This window comes from Wyeomyia smithii, chromosome 2 (assembly GCF_029784165.1).
Source record: "Wyeomyia smithii strain HCP4-BCI-WySm-NY-G18 chromosome 2, ASM2978416v1, whole genome shotgun sequence".
Taxonomy (NCBI): domain Eukaryota; kingdom Metazoa; phylum Arthropoda; class Insecta; order Diptera; family Culicidae; genus Wyeomyia; species Wyeomyia smithii.
Genome location: NC_073695.1, coordinates 65997512 through 66012700, shown reverse-complemented (window position 1 = coordinate 66012700; position 15189 = coordinate 65997512). Strand labels below are relative to the sequence as shown.

General features: G+C 42.1%; 1 protein-coding gene across 1 annotated transcript; it reads left to right on the top strand.

The window, feature by feature from the left end:
* The first annotated feature begins 6768 nt into the window (after positions 1-6768).
* On the top strand, positions 6769-8035 carry LOC129722595 (SAP30-binding protein). Its single transcript, XM_055676182.1, has 2 exons — positions 6769-6975; positions 7042-8035. Exons 1-2 carry the CDS (start codon positions 6856-6858, stop codon positions 7873-7875), a joined length of 954 nt encoding a protein of 317 aa, XP_055532157.1. The 5' UTR covers positions 6769-6855; the 3' UTR covers positions 7876-8035.
* Positions 8036-15189: the final 7154 nt, after the last annotated feature.

Sequence of the window (15189 nt, the reverse complement as noted above, 5' to 3'; positions counted from 1 at the left end):
AGTTATCGGACTGCAATCCGTCAAATTTGATGTCAAAGTCATATTTGACATTGAAGCGACAGATCTCGCGGGGGAATTCTAAATGCATTCAAAAATAAAAATATTGGAATGGCGATAATTACAGCTATCGATGTGCATTGGTGCGCCCCTCGCATTTATGATAAAAAGACGTTTCTATGTGCCGCTAGTCGGTACCATCTTTCATTCGCAATCGAGCGCTTTGCGCATTCTGAACGTTACAAGTAAATATACGATAGAATAGAAATTTCCGTGTGTTTTCCTTCCACCCGAATCCGAACGCTGAATTTCGCTGCGATATTTTACAAGTTTGGCCATCAGGGTTATGGGCCCAGTGTCGACGGGTTGTGAAGAAGTTTTATTTCGAAACGTGGTCCGCGTTTTTCCACTCTTGCGCGAGTGAAGATATATTTTTCGTGATAAAGAACTATTGTTTGTGCGAACAAAAGACAGTGAAACAATGGATGCCACAAGGTTTCAGATTCCAAAGTTGAATGGATCAAACTGGCAAACCTGGAAAGTGAGGTTAGAAATGTTGCTTGCTCGTGAAGACATGTGGACTGTGGTTTCAAGTGTTGTTCCTGCAACAGAGACACGCACCGAACAGTGGAAATCGCTTGATCGCAAAGCGAAAGCAACTATTGTGCTCCTATTAGATGATAGCCAATTATCGTTGGTAAAAAAATGCCACCTACGCGCACGACGTGTGGGAAGCATTGAAACGTTACCACCAGAAGACGTCACGATCAGTTCGTGTTTCTCTCCTGAAAAAGTTATGTGCCTTTAATTTGTCTGAGCGAGGCGATGTCGAACAGCATTTATTTGAAATCGATGAGCTATACGAACTGCCTTGTGATATGAGAATCTGTATGCTGATGCGCAGTCTGCCCCCCTCATTTGATACAATGATCGCAGCTCTCGACAGCCGCCCGGACAAAGACCTAACCATCGATGTAGTTAAGTCAAAGTTATTGGACGAATCACAACGAAGGCAAGAGCGAGATTCCGGTGTGAAAACGAAACACGAAAAGGCGATGCGGTCAAGTGAATACAAATCCCACAAAGAAACTCGCATATGCCATTTCTGCCAAAAGGCAGGACATCTTCAACGAAACTGTCGCAAGCTGTTAGCGACGAAGAAAAGTGACTCTAAATGTTGGTGGTGGAAAGAATGGCTGGGTGATTGACAGTGGAGCCAGCGCTCATATGTCAAATGACGAATCTCTTTTTATATCGCTGAAAAAATTTTGTGGTGGATGGATTACGTTAGCTGATGGACAGAAAACGCAGATACGTGGCCAAGGGAATGTAAGTTTGAATGGTATTGATGGTGACGGCAAAATGATTAAAATCGAAGTTAAGGAAGTAAAATTCGTGCCGGGGCTTTCAACAAACTTGATTTCAGTTGGTAGATTGGCGCACAATAATTTAGAAGTAGTGTTTGACAAGGTGGGTTGCCAAATCATCAATGCTGACAAGTGTGTAGTAGCAACCGGTATTCGTCATGGCGGGTTGTATCATTTGCGAGTAGATGAGGCCTCAATGCAGGCATACAGTGGATATCATAACGAGTATTGCCAACACCAATGGCATCGGCGCTTAGGGCACCGAGATTGGTATGCAGTTAAACGTATGAGGAGAGACCAGCTAGCAACCGACATGAAAATTAACGAATGTGGTGTGCGATCCGTGTGTGAGTGTTGTTTGGAGGGGAAGTCAGCGAGAGCTCCTTTTCCACCTGTAATTAAGCGGAAGTCATTACAACCGTTGGATATCGTACACACTGACTTGTGTGGTCCAATGAAACATATTACGCCAAGTGGTAACCGTTATATAATGAACTTAGTTGACGACTACAGTCGTTTTACGGTGACATACCTGCTCAAGCATAAGTGGTAAGCAGCTCAGCATATAAAGAAGTATGTGAGATGGACTGAGAACATATTTGGGCGTAAGCTGCATGTTATGAGGTCGGATGGTGGCGGAGAATTCGACAATAATGAGCTACGCAAGTTTTATCGCGACGAAGGTATCAAAGCGCAACTTACAGCACCTTACTCCCCCCAGCAGAACGGAGTGGCGGAACGCAAAAACCGTTCGTTAACGGAAATGGCAACCTGTATGTTGCTCGATGCGGGTTTGGACCAACGTTTCTGGGGAGAAGCTACGTTAACTGCAACCTACCTCCAGAATCGGCTTCCATCAAGATCAATTTCTAAAACTCCGTACGAGCTCTGGTGGGGTAGAAAACCAGACTTTAAACATCTTCGGGTGTTTGGCAGTATTGTATTCGTTCATGTTCCAGATACGATACCAATGCAATTACCATCAGTCGAGACGCTAAATTTATTGAGCTCAACAACGAAAACTCGCAGATGGAGGTATCGGTTACAGAGCCGAAACAGACAACATGTGTAAAGCAACGGGATTCAACTGAAGATCGTGATGTGACGTTAGTGCCAATGGAAGATGTAAGCTGTAAAGGTAATGAAGAAGTGAGTGACCATGATAATTTTTATGAAACTGCAAGTGATGAAAGTGAGCCCTCGGTAGAAAACGTACGCAGATCGTCTCGTCATAATCGTGGCGTACCGCCGCAGTATTTGGAGGAATATGAATTGGATTATACTGTTGGTGTTGCAGCGTGTGCTATTGAAGAGCCGAATAGCTACCGAGAAGCAATGCAGAAGCCTGAATGGAGGAACGCGATGGAAGAGGAACTAGCTTCTCATCACCGTAATGGCACTTGGGAACTCGTACCTCTGCCAGCCGGGCGCAAAATAGTTGGTTCCAGATGGGTATATAAAGTGAAGCGCAACGAACAAGATACGATCGTTAAGTGTAAGGCGAGATTGGTCGCACAAGGCTACACACAACTCCACGGTGTAGACTTCGAGGAAGTGTTCGCTCCTGTAACGCGCCAAGCTACATTAAGAACTTTTCTCGTGGTAGCAGCTAAGTGGAACATGATCGTCCAACACTGGGATGTTAAAACCGCCTACCTATATGGGACGCTTGACGAAGAAATCTTTATGCGGCAGCCACCCGGTTATGAGGTACCTGAGAAAGATTTGGTGTGTAAGCTTAAGCGTAGTATTTATGGGCTGCGCCAATCTGCGAGGTGCTGGAACAGAAAGCTCAATGAAGTGTTGACAAAGCTAGGTTTTGAAACGACGGAAGCTGATTCCTGTTTGTACCGAAAACATCAAGGTAAAAACAAGGTGTTTTTAATTGTTTATGTTGACGATATGTTGGTCGCATCAGTGGATGAAGCAGTAAGCAAGAAAATATTTCATAGTCTCCAGAAAGAATTTGAGTTAACCAATTTAGGTGAAGTTAAGTATTTTCTTGGCTTGGAGGTGAAGCGAGAAAATGTTTGTTATAAAATACGTTTAGCGTACTATATCGACAAGTTGCTCACCAAATTTGGCATGGAGCAGGCTAAAACGGTGCGGTCCCCGATGGACCCTGGGTACCCGAAAACAGAAGTTGCGAGTAAGGTTTTTGATAACCCGACGATGTATCGGAGCCTAGTTGGTGGACTCCTTTTCATAGCTTGTATTGCTAGACCTGACATTGCAGTTAGTGCGGCTATTCTTGGGCGCAAGTTCAATGCGCCTAGTGAATCGGACTGGACTGCAGCAAAGCGAGTGCTCCAGTACTTAAAATCTACAAGGGACCTTTACTTGCGGCTAGGAGGTAATTTGAATCAAGCACTTCTCGGCTACTCTGATGCCGATTGGGCGGGAGACGTCGGAACCAGGCGTTCTACTTCTGGTTTCGTGTTTATTTTTGGAGGAGGAGCAATATCATGGACAAGCCGACGACAATCCAGTATAACGTTATCATCAATGGAAGCCGAATATTTTGCAGCCAGTGAAGCTTGTCAGGAGGCAATTTGGTTGCGAAAACTTCTGCGCGATTTCGGTGAAGAACAAATTCAGCCAACAGTTATAAAAGAAGATAACCAAGGATGTTTAGCTTTTATAAAAACGGAGCAATGCAAGAGACGCTCTAAGCACATTGACACAAGACAGAGGTTTATTCAAGAGTTGTGTAGCAGGAAGCAGATTTTGTTGGAGTTTTGTCCGACTCAAGAAATGATAGCGGACATGTTTACAAAACCGCTAGGACCAATAAAGCTTGGGCAATTTTGTGTAAGGCTCGGTCTGACAAAGTAGCTGCTGCTTATCGAGGAGGAGTATTGGAATGGCGATAATTACAGCTATCGATGTGCATTGGTGCGCCCCTCGCATTTATGTTAAAAAGACGTTTCTATGTGCCGCTAGTCGGTACCATCTTTCATTCGCAATCGAGCGCTTTGCGCATTCTGAACGTTACAAGTAAATATACGATAGAATAGATATTTCCGTGTGTTCCACCCGAATCCGAACGCTGAATTCCGCTGTGATATTTTACAAGTTTAGCCATCAGAAAATTGTTGAATCTCTATAGAAACATTTCAAAAAGACTCTTTAATTACTCTGGATTTTTTTTCGATTTCGTTTACTTGTTGTCTTTTTGTTCTAGATGGGAAATTATAGATCTCCACTAATAATCAATAAAGCAAAATCACCATGTTATGTGTTTCACTTTCCGTAATTATTATGAGAAAAAAAAAATCCTTTGGCAATTGTTTGGCTAGCTTTCACTACTCAGCGAGGCAGTGCATAGTTGATCACAAACAATATTTTGTGACCTAGCGTTGAATAGATCATTTTACGAACTGACAGGTGTCACTGACTTTGATGTTGCTTTTACTTGCGTTATGTCAGCGGTTCCGAGCTTTCTGTCAAAATTTCATTCAAGAATTGAGTTTCAGAAACGTCTCGTAAAATGGTCAATTGTAGTGATGTACTTTATCTTCACCCGAGTCTTCGCCTACATATTGGTTATGTAAAGTAGTTACTAAAACGCAATAAATTATGATGCGGAACTATGAATATGAAATTGATTAATCGAAAAGCTTGCCTATTTTAGTTTTCTGCTATTTGTTGCCACTTTTCCATTAAAAAAATACATATCGACATCATTGAAAACAAAAATGGTAGTGACGGACCCCCCTCTAAATTTTGGCATGTGTCAATTGTTGCAGTTATCGAACGGCATTCGATAACTGCAATGTAAATATGTTGCAGTTATCGAACGACGACTGTATTTACAATGAAAACAGTGTTAAATTATGGTATAACCACAGACAGACGTCCAAGCAAGAACAACATTGATCAAAATTTTCGTGTAAATTTTCAAAGTAAATTGCGTTATAAATCACTCGTACACTAGCGCCGCCTGGTGACCTTATCGCTACAATACATTTTTTTTCGCTGGTGCACGAGGCTGGCGGTACTGGTAGCGCTATCTGGTTACGGATTGCTACTGCAAAAAACTTTACACAAGTTTGGCACTCAGCTTGGACGTCTGTCTGCGGTATAACTATGTACAATTACAGCAACTTTTAAAATACTCTTAGTGTAGAATAATAATACAAATTTTTAGAAAAATCCATCAAGTCTAGCAGGAGTTATTGCTTCTTTCAGTATTTGGACGTTTTTGGACATAAAATCTTCAAGGGTCGTTTGACCCCACTTAACCTAAATGAAAAAATAAATGAAATTTTGCAAAACTCTCTACCTTGAATAGACAAACAAACGCTGGAAGTTTGAGCTCAATCGGAGAACATCAAAACAACGTCCCTCAGAAAGGTGGTTGCGCCTCTCGCGAACTGGTTCTTAAATTGGAAGCGATTAACTATTTAGGCCCAAACACGTACACGGCGTGACAACGTCTTCCTTACGAAAATTGTCAATATCTTCTTGAAACCTTCCAATGTGCCTTCTAGCTTCTACCACCTTCGACGCGTCTACACGTTCATTCATTTTTGTTGGAGGAAAAAATAAAGCAACATATTTCTCAAATCACCAGCAGGCGAAAATGATACAACACGGCGTTGCCAGCGCCTTCACCAAAATAAGGCAACTCAAGGCACAGCGTGGAAGGCCCGATGCGTCTACACGGAAGGCAGACAAGTGCGTAGCAGTAGGCAGCGGGTGACTGCTAGAAGGCGAAGCTGGAAGGTTCTGTCTAAATGGGCGTCCCAACGGCAGGCGTGATTACGTCTTCTAATTTGTATGGAGAAGGCGTCATTACGCCGTGCGTGTATTCGGGCATTTAGGCTTCCACTTTTTCACTTGAGCTCTAAAGTCTTCGAAATTAATCCATTTCTTTTCGACATCTGACATCCCTGTCATGACACGTGAATCAGGGTTACACTTTCCAAAGGCCAGCAGCAGAAATGTCAGTTTGTGCACTGCTTGCCAGTTAGTGGAAATTTATAAAAATGTATTTTTGTATTTTATAAATCAAACAAAATCGTAGAGATCTAAAAAAACACACGTAGTGCCTACTGAAAAATTGGTTATCGGTCGGATTAGTACAAAAAAAAGAAAGGTATTTTTTAAATTAATACATCGTATTGTAACTGCATCCGCATAATTAATAACTATAAAACAACTTCTTCAGCATATAGTCTTGGCTATATGGGCTATCGTTAAACCATATGAAATATCATACGCTTATGGTTATTGATTATGAGGGGACTTGACTGCAGATAAATTGGTTGTTTAATTAGCGCGACTGAAATAGATGTATGTTGTTGCACCAAAAAATTACCTTGCCAGCCCATTGTTCGCGCTTATATTTATTCCTTAAAACGAAATCTGGCAGCCTTGCTACTCATCTGTCAAAAGTATTTGTGCATTGCTCTCAATGATAGCATTAGTGTAGTGAAATTCAAAAACATTCCAAATATTTCTGAAATTTTTGATTGTTTCTGGTAAAATGAGTGCGAAAAATTCCGCACTTGCGTCGTTAACAGCAACATACACCGATTCGGAAAACGAAGACGATCAGAAATCGGACAACGAGTCGGTAGCATCCGATGGAAGTTCATCAACTATTGTTAGTTTGTGCTGTGTTTAGTTTCTACTAGCAGGGAGTAAATAGTAATGGATTTGTTTCTTTTAGACCCGTGTCCGATCACGTCAGCAAACACCGATTCGTGATCCATCAGAACCGTCTGTCACGCCTCCCAGTGTAAACGCAAGTGCATCAAAAAGTGCTACAACATCTAACGAGTCGTCAACAAACCGTCAGAAAGCGCTCCGACTGGTTAGCTACTTTGACGACACCGTCGTATCAGACGAAGAAAATGCGTCTCCGAATCGGGTCGCAGGAGAAGCTATGGAGGTTTCGGAAGACGAAGGAACCGCTGTTGAATCTTCCTCACCGAAGAAAATCGATCGGGCAAAAATGTACGGATTTTCGCTTCCTCCGGAGCCGAAAGGAAAATGTTCCCTAGAATTGCAGGAAAAAATTTCCACTCTATACGAAAAGATGCGCAATTCCAATATGGACACAAACAAAATTATACAGGAGCGAAAAGAGTTTCGTAATCCTAGCATATACGAAAAACTAATTCAGTTCTGTGATATTAACGAACTGGGTACGAACTACTCACCCGATATTTTTGACCCCTCCCAGTGGGGAAAAGAATCATATTACGAAGAATTGGCTAAGGCTCAAAAAACTGAGATGGAGAAAGTAGAGAAGGCACGCAAGGAAAATGCGAAGACAGAAATTCAAGTTGGTGTCAAGAAGATGGACACGGACGAATCGAAGAAACGCAAATCGAAGTGGGATCAGCCCGGCGTTTTGGGAGCTGCTCCAGGAACAGTTTCGGCAGCAGGTGCACTGAAAGCGGCCGGCATTATCACGCAAACACTGACGACAACGGCCACCGGTACCAAAGGCACCGTGATATCGGCATTCGGATCTCTACCTAAGAAACCGAAAGTGTAACAAGTTTTTTGTTTTCAACTTTTTTAATATAGTTTTTTTAAAGCTCTAGTAGGTATAGGTTTGTTCTGTGGATACGATAAACGCTGGTATCACAATTTCATGCATTGTATGTCATCCTGAATAAACTATTTGTTGTATTCTTAGTATATTTTCCATTTCAGCACTGTTTTGTTTGCCTTAAGTAGTTACTTGAATTGAATTGAATAATTGTGTTCGCATTGTTTGCTTAGAAAAAGCAACTTAATATACATTGATTGTATATTAAGGAATCTGGCAACGATATGTTTATGAGACCATCATCCGATATCGATAATCTTTCAGGGTACCTGAAGTGTGGATTTCTTTTTTCATTTCATGTAGGTAGGTTGCTGCAGAAAACAAAAACCAGGCCCGAGTCATCTGTTCAGAACTTCCAAGAGACATTCCTGCATAACAAGTAAGCGCATGGGCGAAGATCTTGAAGATCGTTTTTGTAAAATAAATTTTAAAATTACTATGTTTTCAGTGTAAGATTTCAGATTTCCAGATAATTTCTAATACTAAAAACAATATAGGTATGTATTGAGAAATATTAAAAAACCTTTAATATTTCTTTATCAAAGAAATGAAAGATTATAGCAATTCTACTATTCCTATGAATTTTGGTGCCCCTAGCCATTACTAAAACGCGTCAACTTACGTGAGAGTAGCAATGGGCGATATTGTATCGGTATCGGAAATATCGATACTTTCGAGACGATATTTCGATTTTTTGGATCGATACACAGGCGTCCGATACTCAACCGTATCGATACTGAAAACCGCGATATTTGTATCGATATTGTTTTATGCCTACGGACCATACGAGCTGGAACCACTGAAAAGCTGCCACTGTCAGTATAAATATCGCACAAGTCTATTTGCACTAGCAAAACTTAGATGGAGAAATAGATAGAGAGAATGTTGTGATCCAAACGAACTGTCAAAATCTAAGCCAAACGCAGCATAGGGCCAAATTCGAAATTTGTTTTACTTAAGCCACACATTTAAAGCCAAAAAGGAGTGCTCAATAATAACGTGTTCACAAATACTTTCAAAAATAGGCATAGCTCTACGCTGCCGTCGGCACATCAAATTTCCATTGCTGGAAACCACCAAAATTTTGCTGATTTTTGGTGTGCTGTGCTTCCAGCAAACTGTTCAGCAAAATGAAATTTGCTAATTATTCAGTAATGCTCAATTGCATAAAAGTGACAGGTCGTCTGCTGCATGTTCAGTAAAACGAAATACAACTTGCTGGTTGTCAGCTATGACAATTTGCTGTTCATTCAACAAAGCATAAATCAATTTGCTGGTTAACCAGTTAGTTCAAGGGAACCATGTTTCCGTCAGGCACCAGATTCCATCCGCCCATCGGATCATAGGCAAATTACTGTTGAACTAGAGATGTATGATTATCATTTCAACTTTTAAGTTCATCTAGCCCAACAAGGACTTAGCTATGATCCCATATTCGCTACCAGGAGCTTAGCGATGATCCCGTACCAGCTGCACAGCGATTTGGCGCGTTTTACTAATGACAGCTTGACGTAAATTTTTTGACATATCAATTCTTTTGCTGAATTCCAGTAAACATTCATTTACTGTTTTCTGTTCAGCAAATAGTTTTGCTGTATTTTCGCGAATCACTGAATCGATTACTGGTTTTCAGTAAATGTATTATTGTTTCAGTTGAAAACCGAAATAATGACTCGCGTCTTTCGATTTTTCAACCTTATACACAATTGCGCATTGTGTATGTCGCATCTAGTGCGCTGTATAGCGCATCTGACGCGCAATACAGCGCACTAGATGCGACACTATGCGCATTGTGCATAAGGTAAAAAAATCGAAAGTCGCGAGTCGGTATTTCGATTTTCAACTGGAACAACAATATCGAAAATTCAAAAAATGATCTCAGCTATTGTATCGATACTTCTGGTATCGATACTTTTTGACCGATATTTCGAGTATCTCGATACTTGTGGTTCTTCGGGTATCGATTCTGAAGTATCGATACTCTCCGTCGTATCGCCCAATGCTACGTGAGAGTGTCGCATAGCAGCAGGGATACCAAATGTACAGATTTGTCTGCAAAACGCAGATTTTTAAAGTCCGTGTGCAGATATTTATTGATTTGCAGATATTTGCAGTTTTCTTGCGGTTTCTGCAGATCTTTGTCAGAGTCTCCTTATATTTGCGCAGATTTTCTGGAAATGTGTGCAGATTTTTACAGACTTTTGCCTACGCGAGCGAATTTTTTTCGGAAAACGGATAGATTTTTTTCAGATTTCGAGCACATTTTCCGGTTTTTCGAGCAGTTGCAGACATTTTTCAAAAACATCTGGCATATCTGCATAGCAGTTGCCTACCGGGTCTGTTGTTTAAACGTTATGTCTACGAGAAAACTCATTTGAGTCTCTGGAAAAAAAGGCCTACTAGGGACATGATCATGTCTAAGAACGTACGGCCATTTAAGCAAGTAAGTAAGTAAGGGACTGGAGCTTTTGGAGTGCACCTGTGTTGACCAGTGTTATCGACGTTCGACCCTATCGTGGCGCAATCGTCGATTCTGATCACTATCTTCTGATAGTGAAAATGCGCTAAAGATTTTCGGTTGTCAACAACCGCCACTACCGTCGCCCGCCACGGTGTGATCTGTAGCGACCTCCCCAAAGTCGCTACTGAATACGCGCAAAGCCTTGAGGCAGCGTTGCTGGAAGAGGGAGAGCTTGCCGAAGCCCCTCTAGAGGACTGTTGGAGTACTGTGAAAGCAGCCATTAACAACGCAGCGGAAGGTGTTGTTGGATTCGTTAAAAGGAATCGACGCTGGTTCGACGAGGAGTGTCAAACGATTCTAGACGAGAAGAATGCAGCGCGGGCATTGACGCTGTAACAAAGAACCTGTCATAACGTGAGTCGATACAAACAGAAACGGAGACAGCAGACCCATCTTTCCCGGGACAAAAGGCGCCGACTGGAAGAGCTGGAGAGTGAGGAAATGGAGCATTTGTACCGTTCTCAAGAAGAAACGCGTAGATTCTACAAGAGACTAAACGCATCCCGCGAAGGCTGCAAGCTGGAATGTTACGGGATAAAGATGGAGGAATTTTAACGGATGAAAGTGGGGTTTATCGACAGGTGGAAGCAGTACGCAGCGGCAGAAGACCAGGATGGTAGGAGGAATGATTTTGTCAGCACAGCGGATGAGAAAAACATACCGGTCCCCACGATAAGGGAATTCAGAGATGCTATACAGCAGCTCAAGAACAACAAATCAGCTGGAAGGATAGCATCGCAGCGGAGCTTGTTAAGCTGGACCCGGATTCCGGAGGAGTGGAAGGAAAGAGTAATATGCCCAATATTCACAACGCAGGCTTCAAAGTGCTCTTTCAGATTATCTTCAGCCGTTTCTCACCGTTGGCACGAAGGTTAGTGTGAAGTTATCAAGGTGTTGTGGATGGGCGATCGACAACGGACCAAAGGTTTACGCTGCAGCAGATCCTTCAAAAGTATCGTGAATACAAAGCCCCATGCACCACCTATTTAGCGATTTTAAGGCCGTTTGAAACACGCAAGGAACTAATATGATTTCAAATAAGCAACAAGTGACGGGTCTGGAAGGACTACCAAAGGTGGCATTCAGCGGTCTCCGCAGAAAAAGGCGGAGACGGATGCGGCAGAATCCGGTGACGGAAAGGCTAACGCAGCAGTTTCCACACCGGATACAACGGTTGATGGTCCCTTGCTAGTCAAGGCCATCGATAAGAGCAGGGACAAGCGGCCTAGGGTGGTAGCGCTTTCCGAACAGCTCGATGCTATCATCATGCTAATAGGAGCAATATGTCCAGGGATCTGAAGCAGAGCCTCTTCCTGCTCCGGGCTACCATCGACGAAGTTCAAAAGAAGTACGCCGAACTTGTGGCTCGAGTTGAAGCCTCCGAAAAGGAGGTGAGGACTAGGAAGGCAATTGAATCTAAGCAGATTTAGACTGATGCCCTAATTCGCCGCCATCTGCACTACGGGGCAGGTTGGTAAGCGAACGAGGCAATCCCCGGGGGAAACACCCTCCGATAACGTGGAAAAGCGGTTGGTGGAGCTAGTCTCGCGAACTAGTACACCAGCAGGCTCAAAGGCCGGAGCTGCGACCGGAGCGGCGACTGCGGGAAACTCATGGGTTACCGGATTAGGAGAAGAGCGCAAGGAGGGTAAAAAGTGCCAACACGGGAGCGGTGACAAAACGTCCGCCAAATGTCAAAAAGGCGAGGAGCAGGAGGGACGCCATCATACTCAAGACTAACGGGTCTACGTTCTCTAAAGTCTTGAAGTAAATAAGGAGCGAAACCCAGCTCAAGGATTTAGGGACGGATGTGCGGACTATCCATCGTCGTCGATTGGTGAGATGATTCTTGAGCTCCGAAAGGATGCGAAGAACAAGGGCGCTTCCTACAAGGCGGTAGCCGAGCAGGTTTTTGGCAAAGAGGTGTAGGTTTGGGCACTCATCTCGGAGGTGACTCTCCAGCTTAAAAATCACAAGAAGGTTGTATGAAAAGCCACGACCGCAAGGTTGAAGTAGAATACTTTTACAAGAAAGATAACCCGGCTGCTTGCGTGTCAGTCATTTTTTCTAGTAAATAAACGTTGACCGTTCATTGGCAGTATTGTAATTTCTTTTTGTCTGATATTTTGAATGAAGTTCATTGAATATTTTTAAATTTTGTGCAAATGAGAAGTTGAAGTGCTGCCGAATTGTAATATGCACATTTAATATGACATCATTAAACAGGAACGGAACAAAGGCTACGGTTATGCAGAACGCGAATGCCGGCGCGATGCGATTCGCCTTACCGTGGTGGAATGTACAGCTCTTTTTAAGGCGAAGTAGAGCTATACATTTAACAGATTTCGTCTTGCCAAATCGCATCGCGCCATTATTTGCGTTCTGCATGACCGTAGCCAAACACTAAGCGACGCAAACACGTAATAATAGTCAGAGTATGCATGTAGATGAAAATAATTAACTTTGGATTATAGCGCAAAACGAGAAAATATTAACTCTTCAAATAATCATTTGTGTTCTTCAAAATTCAGTTGTTCAATTTAATATCCGATGAAATGTTTATTTATTTTTTGATGAAGCTCTTATATAGGCCAAATGATGCATTCCCAATTTACTAGGTCCATAACTCTGCCGACGTGGTCCCCGTGGCTCTGTGGTTAGCGATGTCGGTCGGCTAGCTCTCCACACGGTTGTGATATCGGGTTCGATTCCCGATCGAGTCGAGGATCTTTTCGAGCTGGAAATTTTCTCGACTCAGCACTGGGGCACGGTGTATCGTTGTACTTATCCTACACATGCAAAATGTGCCAAAAAAACAATATCGATAACGAAATCTCTCAACTAATCTAGTTGATCGAGACCGCTATTAGCCCCAAGGCTAAGCGTGCGATATTGTTGTATAACTCTGCCGACCGTGCTTGGGAAAGCGCGGTATAACGACCAATCAGAGGTCGAATTTTGTGTTTTGACAAGGCATAAGATTTTTCAATAGTACAATAGTTCGAATGATAAAATTGCAATTTCAAGCATTTGGTAGGATTTGGTTTTCTAATCGATTGCTGCAAAAACGAAGGAAATCCATCGAAAACTAACCGATTTATTAGCATTTGAAATTTTTCTCACTTTTTTCAGTTTTAGATTTTCATTTCACATCCCTATGTAGCCGAACTTCCTGAGAGAAGTATTCTACTTCAAAATTAAATCTTCATTAATTCATTTGTTGTCCTTATAAGGACAATTGTTCAATTTATCAAAGGATGTAGTGTTTATCTTACATCTCTGTTACCTTGATAGTGAGGACTAAGGCGCACGGTTAACACAATGAGAAAGGTTTTCACATTGAAAACTAGACACGGCATTACTGGAGGAAGTTTTGGCAAATGCATCTACCGCTAATACCACCGCTATCATACGAAAGCGCGTCGTTTCATGTGGGGAATATCAACAACGAAAAATGACGCGCGTCTAAGCATAACCCGAACTGTTTCGCCGTGCTGCTCCCATTTACCTTTACATCGGCCTCAGGGAAGTACCGGCTGCATCTGCATCTACCGCTGAGGCTGTCACTATACTGCTATTGGAACCAAAAGCTATTAACTCTTCAAATAAGTGTTTTATTTGTTCTCAAAAGAACAATTGTTCAATTCAAAATCGGATTTACGCAATCGCATCTCTGTAATATTACCGACAATAATATTCTTCCGAACAAAATGATACAACTTTCCCATTAGGCCTCTGCCATAAAAGACGCGAAAAGCGACGCGAACCGATTCGCTCGGCTGTAGGTTAATGTACAGCCATCAGTAGAGCTGTACATTAACCTACGGCCGAGCGAATCGGTTCGCGCCGCTTTTCGCGTCTACTATGGCAGAGGCCTTAGAGGAAGTTGCTGGCTGATGTATTCACTTCACGCAAGCTGCTGATGCTACCCGCTACCACACTGAAACAGCATTTTAGTGAAAGGAGTGTCGTTGCATCCAGAGTTGCCAATAAAATTTTTAATTGAACTGGAAGAATGCTGAAGAAAAAACTGGAAAAAACTGGATTCCAAATAAATTTGCAAAATTTTGCAAAATAAAAAAATTAATTGTCAGAGAGCTTTTCTGTAATGGTTATTGAATCCAATATAAGTTTTAAATACAGCAACTCCGGGCTTACATTTTGTTGAAATTGTAGACTGCAAAAAAGCAAAGCCTTGGTGCTACATTCCGAATCGGAACTTGACCTTCTGTTTATTATACACAGACATCGCAGCCAACTGTTGGATGTACAGGACAATTGCGGGGCTAGTGCCACGATAATATTTACACTTACAGTCTCTCCCGAGCCGAGACTCGAATCTACGACGACTGGCTTGTTAGGCCAGCATCGTACCTCGAGACCAACTGGAAGATTTGAAATTGTCTGAATTGACTGAATTGACTGAAAAACTTAATTAACAGGAGCAAAATTACAAATTGCGCAACCAGTTCATCGCAAAATCAAGAAAATGATGCTTTAATCATTTACTTTAACTTTGAACAAAAGAACTGATGCAACGTTTTCTTACGTTACATCTGTGAAGTTTAAATTTCAATTATCTCTGAGATCGCTATCCCTAGGTATCTAATTATTCGAACAATTTTAAAACTGCTTCGTCATTGAAATTAATTTGGAGAATGTCGCCTTTATATAATATCTTTGAGACGGATTGTTTTTATTTTTATATAACATTAACCCATCATTGCAATTATTTT